The sequence below is a fragment of the Pseudorca crassidens genome, chromosome 1 (genome assembly GCF_039906515.1).
Source record: "Pseudorca crassidens isolate mPseCra1 chromosome 1, mPseCra1.hap1, whole genome shotgun sequence".
NCBI classification, from domain to species: domain Eukaryota; kingdom Metazoa; phylum Chordata; class Mammalia; order Artiodactyla; family Delphinidae; genus Pseudorca; species Pseudorca crassidens.
The window spans coordinates 80896567-80920014 of NC_090296.1; the positions used below are offsets into that span (position 1 = coordinate 80896567).

Below are 23448 nucleotides of genomic sequence, written 5' to 3' on the forward strand. Positions count from 1 at the left end.
AAGTGAATCTGGTCAGTCATTTTTACTAGTTTTATATAAGATCTCTGTGACCTATTAAATTAAGAAAAATTAGGAGGGCAGAACATGTATTTTTGAATAGAAAAAGAATAAGGGAATGTTTAAATGGTTTTAAACAATATTCTAAACTTTTTTACTTTGTGAAAAGTTTATAAAAGTGTGTTCGTTAGACATAGGCAAGTAAGATTTTGGTCACAGAATTAAATTAGCCTCTAGATGTTCATTCATTCACTTGTGATGATGCAGAGTTGGCAGAATGACTTGGTATTCTAGCAGGATTTCATAAACTGAGAAATTCCCTCAGAAAAGAGGTCCATTCAAGGCATTTTCTGTATAAACAAACCCATAAAACATTTGAAATCCAGAGGGAAAAAAATTGGACAACATGAAGTAAAACTCAGTATAAGTAATAAGCTCAGTATAAGTAATAAGCTGATGCAGACATAATTTTTTTTTCTTTTTTTGGGTGTGGAAATATTTAGAATCTACTTCCCAAGAAAGAGACTCAGTTAGGAAAGAACTTGAAAGAGCCTGACCCAGCCCTAAAACTTGAAGAATTAACTAGCTAGCTGGGAATATTGGAGAAGTGAGTGATTAATCATTAACTCTCAAAGCGTGGCCTATTGTGAAAGGACCCCAGATGTCTAATTCCTTTTGGGCTGTCATAACAAAATACCATAGGCTGGATGGCTTAGACAGCAGACATTTATTTTCTCACAGTTCTGGAGAATGGAAGTTCAAGATCAGGGTGCCAGCATGGTCAGGTCCTGGTGAGGACTCTCTTCCTGGCTTGCAGATGGCCACCTTCTCAGTGTGTCCTCACTTGGCCTTTCCTTGGTGCATGCTTTCAAAGTGATGTCTCTCTTCCTCTTCTTATAAGGCCACTACAGTAATCCCCTCATAAGGGCCCTATGCTCATGACCTAATCTAACCCGAATTAGCTCCCAAAGACCCCTGTTTCAAATACATTGTCATTTGTTACAGCAGTCATAGGAAACTGAAGTGTTTTACTATGGTAGGATGTTTAGTAAATTTTTATTTTTAAGTAAAGACTTCAGAAAGTAAAATTAATTCATTTGGTTTTGATAAGCAACTGTTTAAGAAAACTATCTGAAGGTAGATCAGAATCTTTAGTCTTTTCAGCACTGAATATTACTGAGGAAAATGAACAATGTTATTTGGTGCTATTTTAGGTCTAAGGCTTGTATTTTCAACCCTTCTGACAAATACCTTTCTAAAACTAAACTCATTTTAAGAGTAAGGATTACCTCTTATCTTCCTTCAATTTGAAGTTGCTGCACAGAGGTGGAGGACCCTTATAGGTCCTCATGACATACTTTGTCTCTTTTCCTGGGATTACCTAGTTCAAGCCAGAGACCATCTCATAAAAAAACTCTTTCAATACTTGAAGAATTGTGAGGTTGAATGTTTATATTTATTTATATTTATATATTTATATAAATATCTTTAAAAGTCGACTTTTCAGGTAAAGATCTGGTGGTTCTTTCATTAAGTATCTGTGTTCAGTCTGTATCAAAAAAATACAGTAATTTGGGGGAGACTGGGATTTCATCAATGAAATAGCTGTGGTGCTAGACCCATGAAGTGATTATTTAACCTCTAGTGGGGGATGTGGTACCTTATAATCAATGGTGAATGAAAGGAGTTAATTATTTTCCTCCCATGTTCTCATACTGTGGTCTGATTACTTTAAATGCCTGGAAGTCTTAATAAACAATTTAATCACTCTAGCTATTGACCTAGAATAGACCTGCTATATTAGGCCCATATAGAAATATCTGGTGTCAACATGAGTACAAGTCATTTATATAAGGACCACGGCAGTTTTATGATAAACTATACTTAAAAGTTTTAGGGCTCTAAGCAGAGAGAAACTTAATAAATCTAAATCTTGGAGTTGTAGAACAGATAAAAATCACAGAACTTTCAAGGTGAAAATAGACTCTAAAGTCATGGAATCCATATACAGATGTGAAACTGAGACTTTGAAATATTAAGTGATTTTTTTCCAATTAGAATTTAAACACCTCAAGAATAAAGACAGTTCCTATTGGTGCTCCCTTAACAGTACAACTTTTGATGCTCCCTATTGTTTAAAAAAATAATTGTGGAGTACATAAAGATGTCTGTCAGAAATTTGTAAGAGAAAACTAGTATTCCAGAGGGCTAAAAAATGGTCCTAAGTCAGGGGAAGTGACATGTTACCTGGAAAAATAATCACTTTCCATATTGTGAGGTTATATAAAATTTGCATTTATAGTAAAAAGAACTGTCATTGAGAAGTAAAATTCAAAATTTTGATCTCCCATTCATTGCATCTTTTGGTGGTAAAATGTGGGAACTTGGGGGTTTGGGGACTACAGGGGATATAAATTGTATTCTAGTATATTTTGCTTTTTTATCTGTGTTTATGTTTTAATTTATACACATTGGTCACAGATACATTATGATTACTGAAATAATTGAAAATATGTGATATTCTCATCCATTAAGATGACATAGCTAAGTATTATTTCAGTAAGTCCTGCTTGTAGCACAACTTATTTTTTCCTTGATTTACATGTACCTGGTGTAAAATAACCCTTTACGTAACTTTGGGCAAATCATTTCATCTCTGTGACTTTTACTTTTGTCATTTTTAAAACGAGAGGCTTGGGCTTGGTCTAAAAACTCTATGATATCTCTTGAAATATTCCGTTTACTAAAACAGCTTCATTTAATAGTGATAGCAAGTCATATAGGAGTATCCTGAGTCCAGTTTTACCCTAAAGGGTAGAAGTTCTCCAAATAGAATGAGGAGATTCAAAGAACATTCTAGACTCCAGAAAGAAGATGGTAATTTATGGCGATGTGGTGAGATTAAAGTATAAACTGCTTGGGGGATTGAAGGTGGGAAAGCATTGTGGGAGAGCTAAAAAGAAGGGGCCTAAAGCCAGGTTGAGAAAGGCCTCAAGTGCCTTGCTCATGAGTATGAACTTCATTCTATAGGTAGTTGATGCCTCCTGGGATTTTCAAGCCAAGAGGGTACATCATCTGATGTGTATTTTAGAAGCATTGTTGGTAAATTAGAGGTTGGATTAAAGAGTATAGAGATAGGAGGCAAGGGAAATGAATCAGGAAGCTATTTAGTCATTTAGGGAAGTAGGGACAAATGTGAAAAAAACTTTTGATTGTAGAATCAGCAGGACTTCTTGACTCCTTAGACGTTTCAGGTGTGAGGGAGAGGGAAGAATCAAGAATTACCTTGGGATTTGTAGCCCAGCTGTCTTACCTTTATGGAAATAATTGATTTAAGAGCGTTTGGGTATGAAACACAGTTGTGGGAAAGGAGTATGGTGGTAAATTTGATTTTAAGATGCATGCGGCCAAATAGGGGAAATGTCCCATAGGGAGCTATAAAATTGAGAACGTGATTCTGAGTAGGGGTGGAGGCTGGAAACATATATATGTATGTTTGGAAGTTACGGCAGTAGTTGTTGGGAACACAGCAGGGTGTGCTGTCACCCACATGAGCAAGTAGAATGAAGAGAAGAAGAGGGTTAGGGAGACCTCCTCCCTCCCCATCCGCTCCCCCGCCCCAGGAAACCCCAGGGAAGAGGCTAGCAGCCAGTGGGAGAGAGAAAGATAAGTGGTTAGCAGGGGAGAAGGAGAGGTTTTAGAAAATAGTTTCCTGGAATTCATAGGAAAGATTTTTAAGAAAGGGAAGATAGTCAAAGGTACAAAATATTGTGATGAGGTCAGCTAAGGTAAGAAGTATGTCTTTTTCAATTAAGGAGTGAGTACAGAAGTGAGATTGCCATGGGTTGGAGGCCGAATAGGATATACTGAACCAAAGACCTCGTAGACAAAGACATTTGGTAGTGAAGAGAAACGGTGGACAGTAGTTTGAAAGGTGTAGACAGGTTGTGGCTTAAAGACAGCGTGTGCTCGGAAGTAAATGAAGACTAGCCAGAGGAGAGGAAATGATGGAAAATACGCTAGCTAATACTCCATGCAGAGGTGGAAGAAAGTTGAATTTTTACCAACGGGGGAAGAATTATAAATATCTTCCCATACAGGCTATTGTTATCAGACTATCATTATCTGTTAACTTTCTCTTGCTCTCTTACTCTTTCTGGCAATCATAATAAAATTTCTACAAACTTAAGGGTTTCTAATACTGTAGTTTTATCTGACTTATTAAAGAATGAAATCAGAATAAATTATTATAGGGAGAAAGAATTGATAAATATTTCTTACAGGTGTATCTATTATATTGTGTTGAAGTTATTCGGATTGCTTTAGAGAAAAATGACCCGACATCTGGTCTTGGAAGCAAAATTAAGTGTCTTTCACCCAAGCTTCTTATTCTTTATCTGATTTATGTTATGACTCGTTCTAAAAAGTTAAAACCCAAATTTACTTAGAAAGGAAAGAAGTATAGGTGCTTATGCCTCTAATTAAATCAGAATGTTTAGAATAGGGTGGGACTTAGAGCAGAAAAAAATCTTAGATCAAGTTATCCAGCTCCTTCAATTCTTTCCATTTTTCTTCTCCTACTATTTAATTTTATTACGAAATATAGCACACATAGAACAGAGAATAGTATAATGAACTCTTTGAATCTACCTCTGTGTATATTTGCTTCAGATGCTTTTTACTTTTACAGAAATGAAATATCCTGACACTATCTACAGTTTTTTCCCCTTCAGATTTTTATGTTTCAAAAAATTTTAAAAATAAAAAAAATTATTTTTTTTAAAAGAGCTCTTTGATTCCTTTCCCCTTCTCTTTCATCTGAGGTAACCATTGTCATGAGTTTAGTGTTTATCAGCCTCATGTATTTCTTTTACTGTATCCATAAATGTCCATGAACAAAAAAGGTAATTATATTTTGCTGTTCTTATATTTTATATAAATGGTAACAAATGTGTGTATAATTCTGTAGCATGCTTTTTTTGTTTTTTGTTAAGTACTCTATTTTTGAAATGTATCCATGTTGATATCTGGTAGAGTGATATATCACTTTGTTTTTGCTTTTCAAAATTTATTAACTATTTCTGACATTCTTCTTCATGGATTTTAAGATAAATTTATCTCATCCTACCAGAAAACTCTGTTGTGAATTTGGTTCCCCCACTGCTGCTGAAGGGCCCGGTGAGGCAGCTGGACCCAAGGTGGGGTGTACTCCCTGGGTGAGCTTTGACCATGGCACCCGGAGGGAGGATGGTCCCTCTCCACCCCTCCCTCAAATAGACTGTCCTGGAGCTTTAAAAAAAAAAAAAAAATCATAGATTACTGTGTAGGGAATTGACAGTTTAATTAATACTATCTTTTTACCCATGATACTTTCTTTGTAAAAATATCTCTTCATTTAGTCAGGAACCCTCTTATGCTCTTCAGTAATGTTTTATAACTTTCTTCAAAGGTTTACATATTTTTGTTAAATATATATGTATAAAAAAACTATGGTTTTTTATTGTGAATGAGGTCCATTTTTTCTATTGCATTTTCTAATTTAATATTACTGTTTTATAATAATTCTATTTCTTTTTTATTTTAATCTTATATATAGTTACCTTTCTGAGATCTCGTATTAATGTTTAAAACTTTCGTTTATAGATTCTCTTTGTTTATTGATTCTCTTCTCATCTTCAAAGAAGGAGCATTTTGTTTGTTTCTTTCCTTTTTGATTCTCTTATTTCTTGTCCTATTTTGTTTTGTTTGCTGGGATCTTCAGTGTTCCAGAGCCTCCTAGAATAAAATCGGTTTCTTTCTTTTTTTCCCCTTATATCCAATTAATGCAATACATTTCCCACAACTGTTGATACACACTACTGTCATTGCTCAATTTTATGTATTTTTGTTATTTTTATTGTGATTTCCTCTTTAATCTATTGGTTAGTTAGTAATGCATTAATTTTTGAAAATAAGGGTTTGAGGGGGGGACTAACTTTTTAATCATTAAATTAAAATTTAATTACCTTTTCAGCAGATATAGTCTAGCCAAGTCCTGAACAGAACCTTTGACAGCTTTATAGAGCTGGAAGACAAGGTTTAGAGACGAGGGTCCACCAAAGGTGGGAACTCTTGCAAATGTCCCAAGCTTTGAGGTGGGACCCTAAAGGGCTATACCCTAGGAATTAATGTGGACTGAAAGTAAAAGAGCTCTACATTACTATATTTCACCTTCAAGTTTACTTCACTGGCCTAAAAATTCAGTACCTGAAATTGGACTAAGGTGATCCTGGACTCCTAGTGCTCCCAGAATCAAATCAGAATCCTCTCCAAAGAAAGTTAATCATTTTCGTATTCAGATTATTTATAAAGCAGTTTTTCAAGTAGTATAGCACATAATGGGAGATACTCAGTCACATAAGGACACATGACAACATAAATGGGAACCAGTAGAAACTGTAGAAATAGACTTAAAGGGGCTCTGGTTATTGGAACTACTAAACAGAATTTTTATAATCACAGTTTATTCAAGATGTTAAAAAAGACGATTGAAACTCTTCAGGGAACTTATTTGAAAAAAAGAATCAAATAGAAAATCTACAAGTGACAAATACAGTAATTGAAATTGGATGGATTTAACTCAATGGATGTATTTAATAGCAAGTTAGACATTACTGAAGAGAGAATTAGTGAACTGGGAGATAAATGAGAAGAAAATATCTAGAGTGTAACAGAGAATAACGAAGAAAAACAAAATGCTGTAAAATATGAAGAGAGAGTAAGAGATAGAGGATACAGTAAGGAGGGCTAACATACACTTATTTGGAGTCTTGGGTAGGAGAAACAGAGTGTTAAAGCAAGTTTAAAGAAATAATACTTGAGAATATTCAAAATGTCAAAATGTATCCAGTCATATATTTAAGAAGTCCAGCAAACTGTAAGCAGGAGCTTACTAAATACCAGAGTTAAAACTCCTAATAACCAAAGTTAAAAAAAAAAATCTTAAAACTGGGTAGAGAAATAAGGCACATTATCATTGAAAAGAGCTGAAATTTGAAATTTGACATCACCAACACATCTGCACTGCTGGAATTATTAAAAGAAAGTTATTCCGGATGGAAGAGTGGAAAAGGAAGGAAGGAAGGGCAATGAAATGTTCATATGTGGATATATCAGAATGAACAGAAACTGTATAAAACAACAGCAATGTCTTGTGAATTTTAAGATATATGTAGAATTAAAACAACGTCAGTAATATTCTATATGTCAGAAGGGAAGAAATATAGATAGTGTTGCAAAGTTTTTGTATTTTCCAGGCAGCAGTTAATCACCAAGGGGCCATGTGTTTATGTAAGATAATCATTAATAGTATAAGAGTATTCAACTTCCAAGTTGCCAGGGGAAAAATAATGAAGAATAAGTACTAAATCAATTTAAAAGAATACAAAAAATGAGAAGAAAGGAATGTACAGTGATTAAGAAAATTAGCATTCAGTAAGATGATAGACTTAAACCTAAATATATTAGAACATACATTAAATGTAATCAATTGTAATCAAATCAATGTGGTATCTGTGCAGAGATAAACATATAAATCAGTGGAGCAGATTAGAGAGTCCCAAAATAGACCCTTAGATATTTGGTTTCCTCAAAGGCAACAAGATAATTCAGTCGGTAAATGGTGTGTGACCAATTGGATATATGTACAAAAATAACAAAAACAAAACGTGACTCCTATCTCAATGCACAAAATTGACTCAAGGTAGATCATAGGCCCAAATGTAAAAGCTAACATTCTTAAGCTTCTAAAACAAAACATACAGAATTATCTTCGTGACTATGAGTGGCAAAGATATCTTAGGAAAGACACACAAAAAGTACCAATAATAAAATTAAAGAATTGCAATATTGGACTTCATCAAAATTAAAATTTTAGCACTTCAAAAGACAGCAGAAAGAAAATGGAAATACAAGCCATTAACTAGAAGGTGTGACAAGAACGTATAGCGGTGGGAACTCTCCTTTAGTATTGGTGGGAGTTTAAAATTGTTACAAACACTTTGAAAAAGTGTTTGACAGTATCTACTAAAGCTAGAGATTTGCATGTCAGATGACCCAGAATTCCACTTCTGCATTTATACGCATCAGAAATGTGTACACATATGCACCAGGAAACATGTGCAGGAATGTTCACAGCAGCATTATTCTCAGTGCAAAAGACTGGAAACAGTTCAGATGTTCATCAATAGGATAGATAAATGTGAAGTATACTTATACAATAGAATGTATTATACAACAATGAAAATGAATTAACCTCACATAAATTAACATGGATGATTCTCACAGATATATTATTGAGTGAAAGAAGACAGAGGCAGAAGAGCACACACTGTGTGGTTCCATTAAAATAAAGTTTATGAACAGGCAAAGCTAACCTATGGAATTTAGGGGTACATATCTGGGTGGTAAAACTGTAAAGGAAAGCAAGAAAGTGATAAAGATCAGATTCACCTGCGAGAGGGAAAGGGTGATGATCAGATAGAGTGCCTTTTGGGGTCCCAGCAGTGTTCTATTTGGTGACCTAAGTGGTTACATGGTTTTGTCTTAAGCATGATAAAAATAATTTTAAAAGGTTAATGTGTTATGGCAGGAATAAATGTTGATATCTTATGTAATGAAGGCATGTTACAAAAAATGTTTAAAACACAATTTTTGAAATTTTACTTTTGTATATAGACAGAAAGACACACACACACATCAGACACAGAGTAAAAAACACAGGAACACAGATGGACACCTATGGATTTTACACAGAATATGTACTATTTTATAACTAGGTAACTTCATTAAACATATAATAAAATTAACACTTATGGAGGGTGTTGTCCTCTGTAGAGAACGTTGATTGGGTTTATACCTGTGTTGTTCAGGGAAGGATTTAAAGTTGCTTTGTATACAGTAAATAGCATTTGAGCGAAAGACACATTTACAGTCACATAGAGACACTTCAGACAATGGTGTGGTTGGTTATTAACAAAATACACCTTAGCTGCAGGAAGAATAATGGAAATTACCCAACAATTTTTTAATCCTTGACTTTTTACTATAGGAAAATTTTTTTGTATAGTTAATTAAAGGAAAACTGAGTTTTCCTTTGAGTTTTTTAAAAGCGAATATCGTCTAAGGCCATAGAATTTGATCAAAACTCTTGACCTCCTGTGACTTCAATTTTCTATCAAAAAAGCAAGAATGCCCACCTTTCAGGGTTGTTTGGAGTATAATGTAACATATAAATGCTTAACCTTAAGCAACGGGTATTAGCACACATTAGAAGGGCAGATTAGCATGGGGATTAAGGGCTTGGGTTCTGGAACTGGACCTGGATTTCGATTTCCAGTTCTACCACTTACCTAGTTCTTTAATTGTGTACTTTCCTTAACTTCCCTTTCTCCATTTCCCCATCTTTAAAATAAGGACAATAATAGTACCTACCTCAGAGGATTGCTATGACGGTAAAATAAAGGGCACAGTATAGTGTGTAGCACAAAGTAGGTGTTCATATAACTCTTAGCTCTTGCTGGAGATAGAGCTGTTTTGGATGTGACTTCAGTTTGTCAGCAAAATTAGTTAAGTGCCTGGGACAGTAACCACTTTTTTTGTATATGTAAAACATGAGTGTAACTTGTAAGAATTTTTTGTGATAGTTGATTACTTCTAAGCTTAATGGTGCCATCTGTATAGTCATGTGTGGGAATATTTGCTACTATTAGGCATATAATGTAGTCTATATCCTCACTATGAAGTTGGAAATTAGAAAGAAGAAATGGGTGTGGGGGGTATGATAGATACATTTTTCTCTATTTCTTCAATTTAGTTTATATATTTTTTTCTTTTTTCTCCCCAGTAATTTCCCAGAATATCAGTAATCTCTCATGACTCTTTCCACTTCACATTGTTATTTTCCTAAAAAAAAAAAAAAAAAAAAAATTAGTAGTACTGCTGTACCAAGCCTTGGTGTCTTATTGAATTCCATTTTGATTTTAGAGGGGAAAAAAAGGCTCTATGTTTCAAATTTGTATGTATGGGTGTGGGAGGGAGTGAGAGAGGGAAGTGAATTGCTTTTATGGAAAACCTTCCTAGACTAGTGCCCTGAATCACTGGCCACATACAGCCAGTGTTTTATTGTATTCTTTCATGGGTTTAGAGAAGTTGTACCTTGTGAGGTCTGCAAGCCTAATGCTTTGTAAGAGTATCTTGCTTTATCTTCTTAGGTTGGTTTACTGCTTCCCGAATTCTAGAAGCAATATTCATTTTGTTCAGAGGATTTCAAGCCCATTAGAGTGTAGACATTGACACATCATAGATTCTATAGCAAAAGGAGCTTGAAAGTTGAATAAAAACATTTATTTCTTTATGGTCTTTTTCAGAAGTTGGGCACTTGAAAGAGGAAGAACTTAAAGTATAAAGTGTAGTATCTTCTTCCTGAAGGTTCTACTTGCTTTAAGTCTTCACCTGGGAACATCAAGACTTCCCCCTTGTAAGAATGTTGCGTTGCAGCTAAGTCTGTGCTAAGTTCTGCTCTTAGTCTTTGCTGAACCCATTCAACTCCCTGATGTTCATTTTCTCTAATATCCTTCAGGTTATTGAGTATCTTAGCTGGATGGGTGTGGACACACGTTGAGTTAAATACTATATGGGGCACTGGTTTGTTGCCTGTTTATGTACCTGGCGTTTGAAGTTTTGAATGCAATATAAAATGAGGGTAATCAGTACCCCATCAATGTTTAAAATCTGTATGGAAAAGGCATTCACACATAGCAATTTATGATCTCTAGTCAGTCTCTGATGTCAGTTTAGTGACACAGTGACAGACAGAGGAACAATTTTAAGGAAGCCAAATACAGTAGCTGCCAGCTAGGAAGAGAATTAGAAAGTATAAAAATGGACAGCCCCTTCCAAGTATTGCATCCTGTACAGGTGCCGTCGTGATAGGGCACCCTGTCTCTGAGCCCTCCCTCGATTGTGTCTCCTACTTCCTAGGCACATAGGAAATAGAAACCTTTCTCTCCTCCCTCCCTCCCTCCGCCCTTCCCTCACTCCCTCCCCCACTTCCTTTCCCCCCTCTCTTCCTTCCTTCCTTCCTTTAAAAAAAAAGGACATGTGTTATTACTCAAAAGAAGTATGGAAGGTAGTCACTTCAATTCATGGTCTTGAGCAGCTCAACAGTGTCCTCAAGGACCCAAGCTCCTTCCGTCTCCTGTCACAGGTCCTCAGTGTGTTGGCTTTGTCCTCATGCTTGTTTCCTTGTTTCCCCATTGCTGCAACATGACTACTGCTGCTCCGTAAAGCCATTTGTCACACGACTCAGACAAGGTTTTACATAGCTAGTGTAGGAGTCTACTCACATGCTCTTCTTTTCTCAGATACCTGCAGGGTGAGGAGCTTAATATGGGAGGGTAGCATGGGAAAAAAACACAAAACGATCTTTGAAGAGACTTTGGGCATTTGTGCAAAGTAAGTGACTGTATTTTTGAATATATAAATGGAAAACACATGTATGCTAAGTGACAAGTATATGCTCCAAAGTCTTGAAATATGTGAGGATTCAGGGTATGATTTACTTCACTAAGTCCCTAAAAAATATGTGAGCGCTTGACAATGTTCTAATTTTTGCTTTTACGCACGTATATGTTGAAAGTTTCCTCTAAATCAGTTCCTGTCCACTTTAATGTTTTTATTTTGGAGGCATATTTTCCCATACCCATGACCTCAGGACATTGTGGACGCTCAGTGAAACCTGCTGATGGACTGACTGTGACGTTTAAGATAAGCCTTTTAGTTACGCAGAATCTTCTCCTCTCTTCCTCTCTAGCCAGGAACCATATTCTTTGTGAACCTAAGGAATGTTGAATTTAAACCGTAACTTCTGTGGCTCTTGCCAATCGAATCAAACAGTAGGGGAAGCTGCAGTGGGGGGCAGGCAGAGGTGGTGAGTTCTTTGAAGCTAGACCCTCGAGGTCATGGTTTCTCCACTCACCAGTCTTGCCTTGGGATCCCGTCTCAGAATCCACACACTGGAAGAGAGTAACAAATAATACACACTGGGGTCAGTGTCTTAGCTGCACTAAAACTACTCTCCGGCTCTTTATGTCGTGAGGCTTGTTCACAACGCTCTTCTGTAAGCTTAGCACACACAGGAAGAGAGCATTGACTGACAAACTACCTAGCAAAGATCAGTTAGTTCTCTACAGCTTTGTATGGTCAGCCAAACACAAAGCCTTTTGGACCCAAGTCTGTCTTTCTATTTTACTATGGTAAGTCATTTTCTCTTTTTAGCTCTCGCCAGGTTTTGCCCCCAGTGTAAGCTGGAATTTTCTCTCTAACCCACTTGGCTGCTGAGAAAACGTGTTGCTCCATAGGCTATGTCCATGGTTTTAGCTGAATTGAATTCTAAGCTGTTTAAGACAGTTTCCTGATTGAAGGCGTTATCTTGTGCTCAGTTTTTACAGTGCTCTCAACTCTTGACCAACTTCTCGCTTTGAACTGTTTATTCTTGGGCTTATTCCTTCTGCTGTCTGTTAGTCTTCCCTTTCTGAGCGTCTACCATTCTACTCTTGTTTTATTCAGTTTAGTTTCCTCCTCATTAGTCATTGGTCCCTGACTTGCCCATTACATGCACATTTATTTCCATCATATTGTTTGAGACCAAGAGACTGACATTTTGCCTTCCATTAATTGGTTAACATAAATATATTTTGCTGTGCAATGAGGAGGGCTGTATTTATTGTACATAAATATATAACATAGTGACTCATTCAGTAGTTTATAAAGATTTGTGTTTAACCTTGCCATTTTTTTTCAGGAGTTGGTTGTCAGCAACCCTACTAGAGTATGTGATTTGCATGTGAAGCTCAGGGAAGCCAGGCATAATAGGAAGATTTTATACATAGAACTGGCTTTTTCAAAGGTGCCTTCCATTTTTAGAGACATTGAAAAAGTTATAATGGATTTATAATTTTATTCAATCATTTCTCAGTACTTTTGAGTTATTAAAACAGTCCTTTAGTAATCATTGGTTTTCCTTGATAAACATTTATGGTGTTTTTTTAAACATATTCTTTTGTAATCTAATAAGAGTGGAAAGGGGTTAGAAGCCAAATCTGTAATGATATGCAAGAGATGACAGTACTGACAGTGAGTAAAGAAATATGGTGTCATTGCTTTTATTTCATACTCTCCAAATTAGCTGTGATGAGCTTAAGCAGTCTCATTCATGAATAGAAAAATTTTAATTATTCACAGTGCTTTGGTGTACTATAAAAGCAGAATTATTAACACTGTAATTTGCTCGGATAGCATTTGGTAGGAAAATATATCAGAAATAATTAATTGTTTTCAAGATATGATAAGGCAGCTGTATCTACAGGGGGCAATCAGAAAGAATAGTAGTGGGCTATTGATTGCTTTTTAGAGAAAAAAATTCTGTTCCATTTCTAAATGTTAACAATCGTAAGAGGAAAATTCCCACTTGGGATGAATGTTTTCCAGGTTGCTTCATTGCCAGGTGTTTGACATTGCATGGAGTCTTAGATGAATAAGGCTTACGGCAGTCTTAGGGAATGCTGTCCTCAAGGGCCTCAGCTTTCTGCTATGAAAGCTTCTATTTTCAAAGTAGGCCAGTATCGGTGAGAATGTTCCAGTGGTCTCTGTGCTACTTCTGGTGAAGAGCAAAGTTTCCCCCCTTGAATCTGAGAGACCTACAGAAGAGGATACCTACCTGCTAACAAAATAAATTTCAGAATGTTGCCAGTGAATGAACTGCATTTTCTACTGTTTATGGGATTTGACTATCATTTATCAATGGGAATAAACCTTGCCTCTTTTTGGTCCCTTTTAACATACCTGCATGGTACAGATATGATTTATAATCATTCTAAAGTTTAAGAAAATCCAAATCATATGATAGTTTGCTTTGAGACCATCCATATTTTCCCCTTTCCCTTTTTCTGTCTCCTTGACCTAGCAGCAGGAAGCCTTTGTTTGAGGTGTTCATCTGGAACAACTTTTCCACACTTGTTTTCATGTTCTGTTAGATTACAGGGCAGCAGGCCTACCTTTGAAGCTCCTTTCTCTTTTGTTTCTTTGGCGTGCACTCCAGTAATTAACTTTGTCCTTCTTTTATTTGTTCCAGTCAATCGCAGGCCACTCTGCTGAGCATCTTCTCCCAGGAGTACCAGGTTAGAAGTTTTCTCCTTTGTGAGGGTTGACAGGTGCCTAATTGAATGATGAATGTCCCTTTATTTCTTTGTAATTGAACTGCCAGCTCTCTGATTGGGTTGGAGGATATTCTCCTTTCCACATCGAGCACCGCCTGCGTCTCAGTGGAGGCCTGCCAAGCCTACCCATCCATCTGTCTAATAACATCTAGCCTTTGCTTATTTGGTGGACCTGTAATAAATTATGCTAAACCATTATTATTCTGACAATAATAATTTCCCTGTGTTGCGTGGTTCCATGTGCTAAATGTTTGCTGACTTGCACTGTCAGTGCCGCTTTCCATTGCTGACAGAGATGATGATAAATGACCATTGCTGGAGTGGCAGAAGGCAAGAGAGGCAGAAAATGGAGTCATTTATCATGAGATGACAGGTGTCAGTCAAGTGGCAAGTCTCTATGGAATTACTTTTTGTAGTTTTCAAATAAGTTGTTTTTAAGCAATGTTCTTCCTGGTTAAAAATGGCAATTGGATTGTAAAACTAGAGTGCGGAGGACTTAGATGGAATTGAATTGAGGGAAAATTAATACAAAGGTTGAAACAAGGAACAAGTTTTTCTTTGCCCTCTACAACCCTAAGCAAACTTAATTTAGATTCAATTACTATGACCCTGTTGGCTTTTACATATATACTGTACCTTGTGGTACAGTCTGGAGACATCCCAGCCACGCAATAGAGATTAAAATGCATAGGTTCATAGAGTAGAAGGGAAAAAAGATCTACCACCACCCAAATCCCCAAACTGTTATTCGGTTTGTCCTTTATGTTAGACATTGGAATCAAGAAATGTGTCATTTTTGTTCTTGAACCTGATCTGTGACACAACATAAAAATCTTTTTTATTTTGTTTCAGAAACATATTAAGAGAACACATGCCAAACATCATACTTCGGAAGCGATTGAAAGTTATTACCAGAGGTATGACCTGCCTGCCCCACTAGAGGGTATCATAATACCTATTAATTGTAATAATAATTATGAATAAATTAGATTAATAAATTGATTTTCTATATAACATTCCAAGGCATCTTGTTTTAAGTCTCTTATTTAAGACTTCAAGTATATTTTTTTTAATTTCGCAAATACTCTGTTATATGGATTTAAAGAATATGGTGAAACCATCTTAATTTACATGTGTGTGAAATCTTTACTATGTAATAAATTGTTTCAGTATTAGAAAATCTCAGTTGGATGCTTGAAACTGTAAGCACATATCTTGGATAGATGCGTATGTTTATGCATACGTATATCTACACGTATATGTGAAAGTTCTCAAACCAATTTTATTTCTTATTTAAATCAGCAAGTTGAAAAGTATATTAGAAAATAAGATTAAATTTTGGTACAGTTGTATTTTGCATCGTCAGTATTGGGTTAGCCATTTTAGAAAGGCAAAAAAAGATATAAATCAAGTAAGGACATAAGGAGGCACATAATAATGTACAACTGTCAGAATTTAAGAGGGGTTTATATTTTAAAAGGAAAGTCTTGAGTATTGAATCAATAACATGATGTTCAGGAGATATTTTAATTTCAGCCTAATTTATTATAGCTCCCAACCTCTTGTTCTGAAACAAAAAGCATCTTTAAAATAGCTCCTTTTTTAAAAAATTAAAAATTTTTTGGCTTTGTAATATGAGTGAATAACTTATAATGGTAAATGGTTATGGTTTGCATTAGAAATTATTGGTTGCTTTCTTAAATATTTTAAGGGCATACTGGAAAGGAAAACAGTTTGAAATATGCTCTTAAATTATTACACTTAAGATTGACAGAGCAATCTTTCTGTGGTGAGAGTGACACCACTGATTTTAGATGAATGATTTTTATGCATGAAAATTCTATGAATTAAATGAATATGCAGATAAAATATTGGTATTATGTTTCTGTAAAGTCTTTTTTTCTTAAGAATTGAGTGTTTATTGAAGTTAGATTTTTAAAAAAGTATTCACTATGCCATAGTGGTAAAAGATATATTCTGTTTTGAGTAGAAGTGTCTGTTAAAGAAATATACATGCATACACAAACACACACACACACACTTTTATACCTAGGAGAGTTACTCCTTAAGAAGCCTTTGTAAAGTTTGAAGTGATTTATTCAAAAGTCATAATCTCCTCAGTGAAATTAACATTTAAATTAAAGTCATCATCTAAATCATACATATAAAATTGAGAAAGGCCCATGAAGTGCTGTGAAGCCAACAACTGCTTTGGCAACCAGACTCTCCACTGAAAGACTGAAAAGTGGCTCACGTGTCAAAAAATACATTCTTATTTATAAAATTTATAGTCTTAGGCTTTCATATAAAAGTATGGTTCTATTCCAGATTTTAAGGCCCAGTTAACATCAACAAGGGAAAATAAAGCATTTCCTAGAAATTTGGAGATTTGCTAACAGGCCATGGGCTGCCCTCTAATAATCTTTTTTTTCATCGTAAAAAAGCCGTTTTAATTAGATGATTTCTAAGATCTCTAAATGCTGCTTTTAAAAAATTTACTTTCATTAAAAACTAAATTTGTGGGGCTTCCCTGGTGGCGCAGTGGTTAAGAATTCACCTGCCAATGCAGTGGACACGGGTTCGAGCCCTGGTCTGGGAAGATCCCACATGCCACAGAGCAGCTAAGCCCGTGTGCCACAACTACTGAGCCTGCACTCTAGAGCCCGCGAGCCACAACTACTGAGCCCACATGCCACAACCACTGAAGCCCACATGCCTAGAGGCCGTGCTCCACAACAGGAGAAGCCACCGCAATGAGAAGCCCACACACCACAACAAAGAGTAGTCCCCGCTCACCGCAACTAGAGAAAGTCCGCACACAGCAGTGAAGACCCAACGCAGCCAAAAAATAAATAAATAAATAAATAAATTTATTTTTTTTAAAAAAAGTATGTTTGATTTCTGAGGTATGAACATACTTTATTGGATTACCTGGTTAGTTTAGGCCAAAAACAAAGATCTTTAAGTATGGTTACTCGAACAGTTGATTGGGTAATAATGAAAATATAGAAACATACTTGTATTCCTTTAAGTTTAGTTAAATGTGAGAACCTCAATTACTTTGAGGAGTCACGACATTTGAAACACAATCTTGAAGTTAGGCTGTAATGGACCGTCTAATAGGAAAGCAGTCCGACTGGTTTCTTACTTTACCACCCTGCTTCCTGACTTTTCTGCCCTGCACTTTGTGCTTGTAGACGGGCTGTGTTGTTACCTTTCAGATGATTTGACCTCACAGGTCTCATGTTCTAAATGTGCAGGTTGAATGTCCCTGTATTCTCTGTGGTAAATTGGCCTTGAAAGGTTTTTGTTTCCCAGCTGATTAGAATAAAGGCAAAATTATATCAAACCATACTTAAGCAGTTTGACAATCTCAACAATTTCTTCCTTTCTTTTTCTTTTATAAAAGTAATACATGCCTATTGTGAAAATTAAGTACATTTTTAATGGTATAAAAAAGAAATGAATGGATTGCCCATAATTGTGGCACCCATAGATAACCACTGGTGTTTTTCATTCCAGTCTTTTGTCAATCCATTTTTACATAGATGAGGTCATCCTATATATGCAACTGTGAATTCTGAATTTGATACTTGGAAAAATACATATTATTTTGAAGAGAGCGTTTTGTAAACATTTTTATTTTATTACTTCATATGAAGGTATCATAATTTACTGAATTATTCCTCTGTTGAACATATATGTTTCCAATATTCTGATACAAATAATACTGTGATACATATTTTGGTGCATAAGTCTTTGCATTTGAATTAGTTTCTTAATATTTCTGTAGATGGAATTACTGGTGTAAACAATAAGCATTTAATGATCTTATTATATGTTGTCAAATTACCATCTAGAAAGATAGTAATGGTTACATTTCTACTAGCAATATCAGAGAATTCCTGTGTCTCTGTATTCTTGCTAGCATTGAGATGTTCTCAATTCAGAATTTGAAGTCTGTATTAAAGACCATACAATCCACAGAGTAATTCCATCATGGTTAACTGAAACTTCAAAGTATCCAAACAACAGTAGAAAATGTTTTCCTAAGCTTTTGAATTACTGAGGAAATTTCCTCAGTTCTTCATGTTGTGTGCCTATAGACACAGCTTGTTCATGTTGAAAAGAACTCTCTTTTCTTTCCCACTGTACTAATGGCATTTTAGTTCTAAACAGGAAACATACTTGGTAAAATTTATTTAGATTTATCTAGATCAGTGCACATGGGCATATATGTGCACACGCACACATACACAAACACACGCAAGTTGGTCAACTTTACAAGTTTCCTCATCAATAGCAAAGTTTAGAAATACTGTCTCTCATCTCCTCCTGTCTCTCAACACACACTGTCTGAGGGGCCAGCTTTATTAGCTTTGCAGAATCAGACCAGTTGGATTTTATTCAGATGTTCACATGGAAAAAAGGTTAGTTCAAATATGTTACTGATACCACATGATACAGATAGTTTCTAAAAATTCGAACCACTTTTTTGTTTAAATAGCACCATTTACTTTGCATTCACTGTGTCCCATCTACTATGCTAGGAACCAAGTATAAGAACCACAATACCTGTCCTCAGCTGCTCTGTTTAATGGGAAAATAGTTGCATGCATGGAGATGGATTCCAGAGATTTTCGATATAGAATCAACAAAGGTAGTATTCAGATGTAAGCTTAGTGAAGAATTTTGGTAGATTTTTGAAGTTTTACCATTATAGTTATAAAAATATTAAGATTAAATAAGTTTGCCTTATATTTAAAATCAATATATATTATTTTTAATCTTAGATGCTAATAGATCTTTCACACTCAAAAAACGTCATAAAATGGACCTTCTGGGAAGATCTTTTAAGGATGGTTTCACCCACGAGATATACATTTATTAGTCCTCCTGTGGCAAAGCTGGAGGATGACATACAGTCTATGCAAAGTAATTTCAATTTGCAAATAGGCATCAGGAAGGTAGCCCTGGTTACCTTAATGTAGTGTTCAGGATTACATTTTTATATCCCAGTTACAATTCAGATCTTTGCCAAGGACCTGCTGGATGAAGGTTCAACATTGATTTGTGTAGCCCTACCCCAAGGAGAGAGAAACAACCCATTATAACTGTGTGAATAGTCTATGCTGTAAGTTTGCACAAGATGTTTTGAGGATGGAGAGAAGGGTAGCATTAGGAATTTCTGATTATGACCTTACTGAATGTCTTCTGTAATTATCATGCTCCTTTGATTGCGTATCTAAAAATTTGAGTAAACCTGATCTGTCACTTGATATGGGGGACAGTTAAAGTTCCCAGAAAGGACAAATGCAACTTCAGATTAATTTTAACTTAATTTCTTTTCCTTAGCACTTCTGAAGTGTTATAAGGTATAGGTGGGAAACAAATTGGGGAATAAATACAGTTAGAAGCAGATCTACCCTTTTCAGCATATGAGGACACCTCAGTAGACTTTGGGAGATCAGCGGTCCATTTCAGAGATTTACTGCTTACCAGCTAGGGGAGCCCAGATGGGTTTCATCAGTACTCTGGAGTTTGGTTTCTTTATATGACCAACTGGGAAGAGTAATCAAGCTCATAATTAGGAATTTCCACTGTATTAAGTATGAACATGCTTCAACTATTATATAGACTGTACAGATATAGGGGGCTAATGTTGTCGTTTGACCAACTCCTGTTGCTTTAAACTTAATAGAAGTGTTCTATCGGTCATTACCAGGATTGTGATTGATGCAGCATTTATATGAAACCATATAATTTGGACTCAGAATGATAGTTTCCGGGCACAGGCAGTGATCTGGGGTCTAGCTGTTCTCTTTCATTCTTTCCAAATTAACCCCTGAGAAGAGGTTCTGCTCTGGTCTCACAAGAGCCTTTCCCAGTCCTCAGATAGCCCAGGCACATTCCTGACATTTGCACTTACTGTTCTCTTGCTGGGAATGTTCTTCCTCTCTTGGCTGGCTGCTTTCCTTCTTGTGGGTTTCTACTTCAGTGTCACTTCCTTAGAGAGGGGCTTCCTGACCAACCCATCTAATTTATATTATATTGTAGCATATGTCATTACTTTATATATTTATTTCTCTTTTTCTTCTCTGTCTCTTCACTGTTATATGATCTCTGAGATGGCAGAAACCAAAGAAGTTTTGTTCCCTTCTGCTTCTTCAGAACCTGGAATAAGGCCTGACAACTAGTTAGCTCTCAAAAATACTTGTGGGATAAATGAATGTTAAGTAGAGAGTTGTAAAGATATACTATTATCAATATTGGCTTAAATACCCTGACCCGGAATCAGAATGCTTAATGCATGTGCGCTCTGGTTCGTTGCTCCGACTTGACGAAACTGATTGTTCCTTGAGCAGACCTATCAGTGCAATGGAAGTTCTGTAAGTTGACATGAAGGTCTTAGCTGACCTATTTCCCAGGGATCTTTCTCTAAACCACACTTGTCTTGTTTGTTTTTATTTTGTTGTTCCCTTGCTCCTGAAATGAAAGTACTTATTTCCCAGTTAGATTCCTAAACAATTTATTTAAGAAAGGGCCAATAGATGAAAATGGATGTATTAGAATTACTTTGAAGTTATAATGATCCTGAGACTTTCTCCACTTTAAATAATTTGATTTTATTCCACTTCATTTATTGGAAATCATACATCTTTATAAGCATACCTGTGAAATTAATTCAGTTTTTGCTTCTGGCCGTTACAGGGAAGACCTCACCTGTTTACTTTGATTTTTACTATCAAACAAATGTTGTTAGTTTATTCAATCAAACAGTATACTATAGAGAAAATGTTCATACTTAATTTTATTTTCTTGCCTAAAATGGCTTTTTAAAATTATTTAATTACTCATTTATTAGAGAAAAAAATATGTATTCAGTATTACAATATAATCACCTATTATAAGCCAAGAACTGTGCTAGGCATAATAAATTGAATAAAATGAAATTCTTCTACCTTCATGAGGCTTTCAGCCTTACAGTCGGGATGGGTTTGAGGTAGACAAGTAACTCAGCAGATACAGTGTTCTGGGCTAAGTGATGGAGAGATGAACAAGGTGCTCCTGGATTGCACATGAGGGATACTTAATGTTCTCCCAGGTCATGGTGGATGAAAAAGGCAACATACAATCTGAATCAGGAGTTACCCAGGTGAAGGGCTGGAGTGGGGAACAGTGACTAGAGATGAGGCTGGCTGAAGAGAGTAGGTAGGAACCAGATTATGAAGATCCTTACGAGAATGTTTAAGTGGTTATAATTTAATCTTGAGATTTAATGTGGGGTTTTTGAAGTGTTTTAAGGAGGAGAATGGTATGTTCAGGTCTTTGTTCTAAAACAAATCACTCTGGCTTCCATATCTGGGATGAATTTGGGGAGTTGTTTGTTTGTTTGTTTTGCAGGGTTAGGGGATGAGGAGAGCTGGAGGTTATGACAGAAATCCAGAGCAGATAAGATGATGGCTTGTATTACCTATTAAAGGTGTGCTGACCCACTGATGAAAAGTCTGTTCCATATTTTTCCTAATAAGGTGTCAACCAATCCTATGAACTAAAAGTAAATAAAAAAGTGATATGCTCGCATGGATGCGTTTTTCAGGAGTAAACTTATTTCCTTCCCATGAGTGGCTGTGGTATAGATAAAGCCAGGGTGATAGGGATAGTTCTTTTCAAAATCACCTCTGTGTTCACTTACATGTTAGGAGGTGAACACAAGGGAGACCTGTGTACTCAGACGTCCTTTCCCCAACTTCAGTTAGTTAGTTGCCAGTGGTTTTGAGGTAAGTTGTTTTTTGTTATTCTTTTCCCTTCAGTGCTTTCCTATGACAGTAGCATACTTTAACTAGCGTTAAGCGTGGCATTTGCCCAGGAGAAACATGTACACACAGGGGATGCTGACAAGTCTATGCTGGCCTTTTCTTGTCACTGCATTACCACTTGGCTTTGTCTTGTCTAGGTACCTGAATGGAGTGGGGAAAAATGGAGCTGCCCCAGTACTCCTGGAGCTAGCCAATGAGGTAAAGTTATTGTTATTATTTTATTTAAACTTACATAAAACCTAAGGGGCCTATCTAGAGTAGCTTTGCTTAGAATTATAATTAACCTTAAAAAAAAGAAAGATTTTGAAATGCAAAGCAGATAAAACATTTTATCTTAGATGCAGTAGACATTTAAATTGCTCCCTGGTCTCTTTGTACTTTTAATAATTGGACCAAGAACTTATTAATAAATCAGTTAACATAATTAGTCTACTTCTTTTAAAGCACATGTGTAAACAGCTTCTTGGTTTCTTATTTTGTGGGAAATTTCAACCAAACAGCTCAGGACATGCTCTTCTTTAGATGTGTTGTTTTAATTTAGTGTGAGACATACCTGTGTCAAGTACAGAGATGTATGCCAAGAAAATCTATGCTGTCATAAAAGTGAAGAGAGAAATTGTGTACCTAAAGATGTAACATTTACTTGATTCATTTGTTGTTGTTGGCAAACTTTTATTATAATAAAAGATACGTGTCTTCTAGAAAAGCCTTTCTTTATATGAAGAAGCATACTCTTCTTATTAACACCAAGCATGAAGTGATTTGTTGAACTTATCTGTTAACTCTTATCTGCTTCTGTTTGGGGAAACAATAATAGTCTCACATTTAAAAAAGGAAACCCCAAAGACTTCCCATGAATGAAGAAGCTGTAAAAAGTTCATAATAGTTGCAGAGAGCATACAGAAAAAATAAAATATTTAATTCCTAAACTTTAAAATATTTATCCACTGTAATAAGAGCAATACAATATTTAGTCTGACTTGGAACTGCTTATGCAAACCTCATAGGGATGGAATGAAATGTACACTATTTTTGTGTTGCATTATAATGGAAAACATAGAAGCAAGGCAGAAAATGTATATTTGCATTAAAGATGACTAGGTGCTGTGAGCATTAAGTGTTGCAGTAGCAGCGAGTTCTCCATGTTTTATTAGCAAGGAAGGATGGCTTCTCTCACAGCTTCTGTCTGCTGTGCACCACTACAGTCAGCCAATGAGTAATTACCTATAAGTTACTAGGAGGTTTTAATAGTCTAGGCAATGTCTGCACAATCTGATGGGATAGTTAACATATAGAATGAATTTCTCTCCTCCTAGCAAAACATCTATTGATATTTTATTCTTTTTTTTTTTTAATTTCTAGAGCAAGGTGGTTTT

At 35.8% G+C, this 23448-nt stretch overlaps 1 protein-coding gene across 6 annotated transcripts in view; it reads left to right on the plus strand.

Moving 5' to 3' along the window:
- The window catches only part of CDIN1 (CDAN1 interacting nuclease 1), a 232996-nt gene that overhangs the window by 44202 nt on the left and 165346 nt on the right, over positions 1-23448 (plus strand). For all 6 annotated transcript variants that reach the window (XM_067742399.1, XM_067742408.1, XM_067742395.1 and 3 more), the window contains exons 2-4: positions 14168-14213; positions 15105-15169; positions 22210-22270. In XM_067742399.1, the coding sequence (XP_067598500.1) occupies positions 14168-14213; positions 15105-15169; positions 22210-22270 (172 nt within the window). The remainder of the gene's footprint in view (positions 1-14167; positions 14214-15104; positions 15170-22209; positions 22271-23448) is intronic.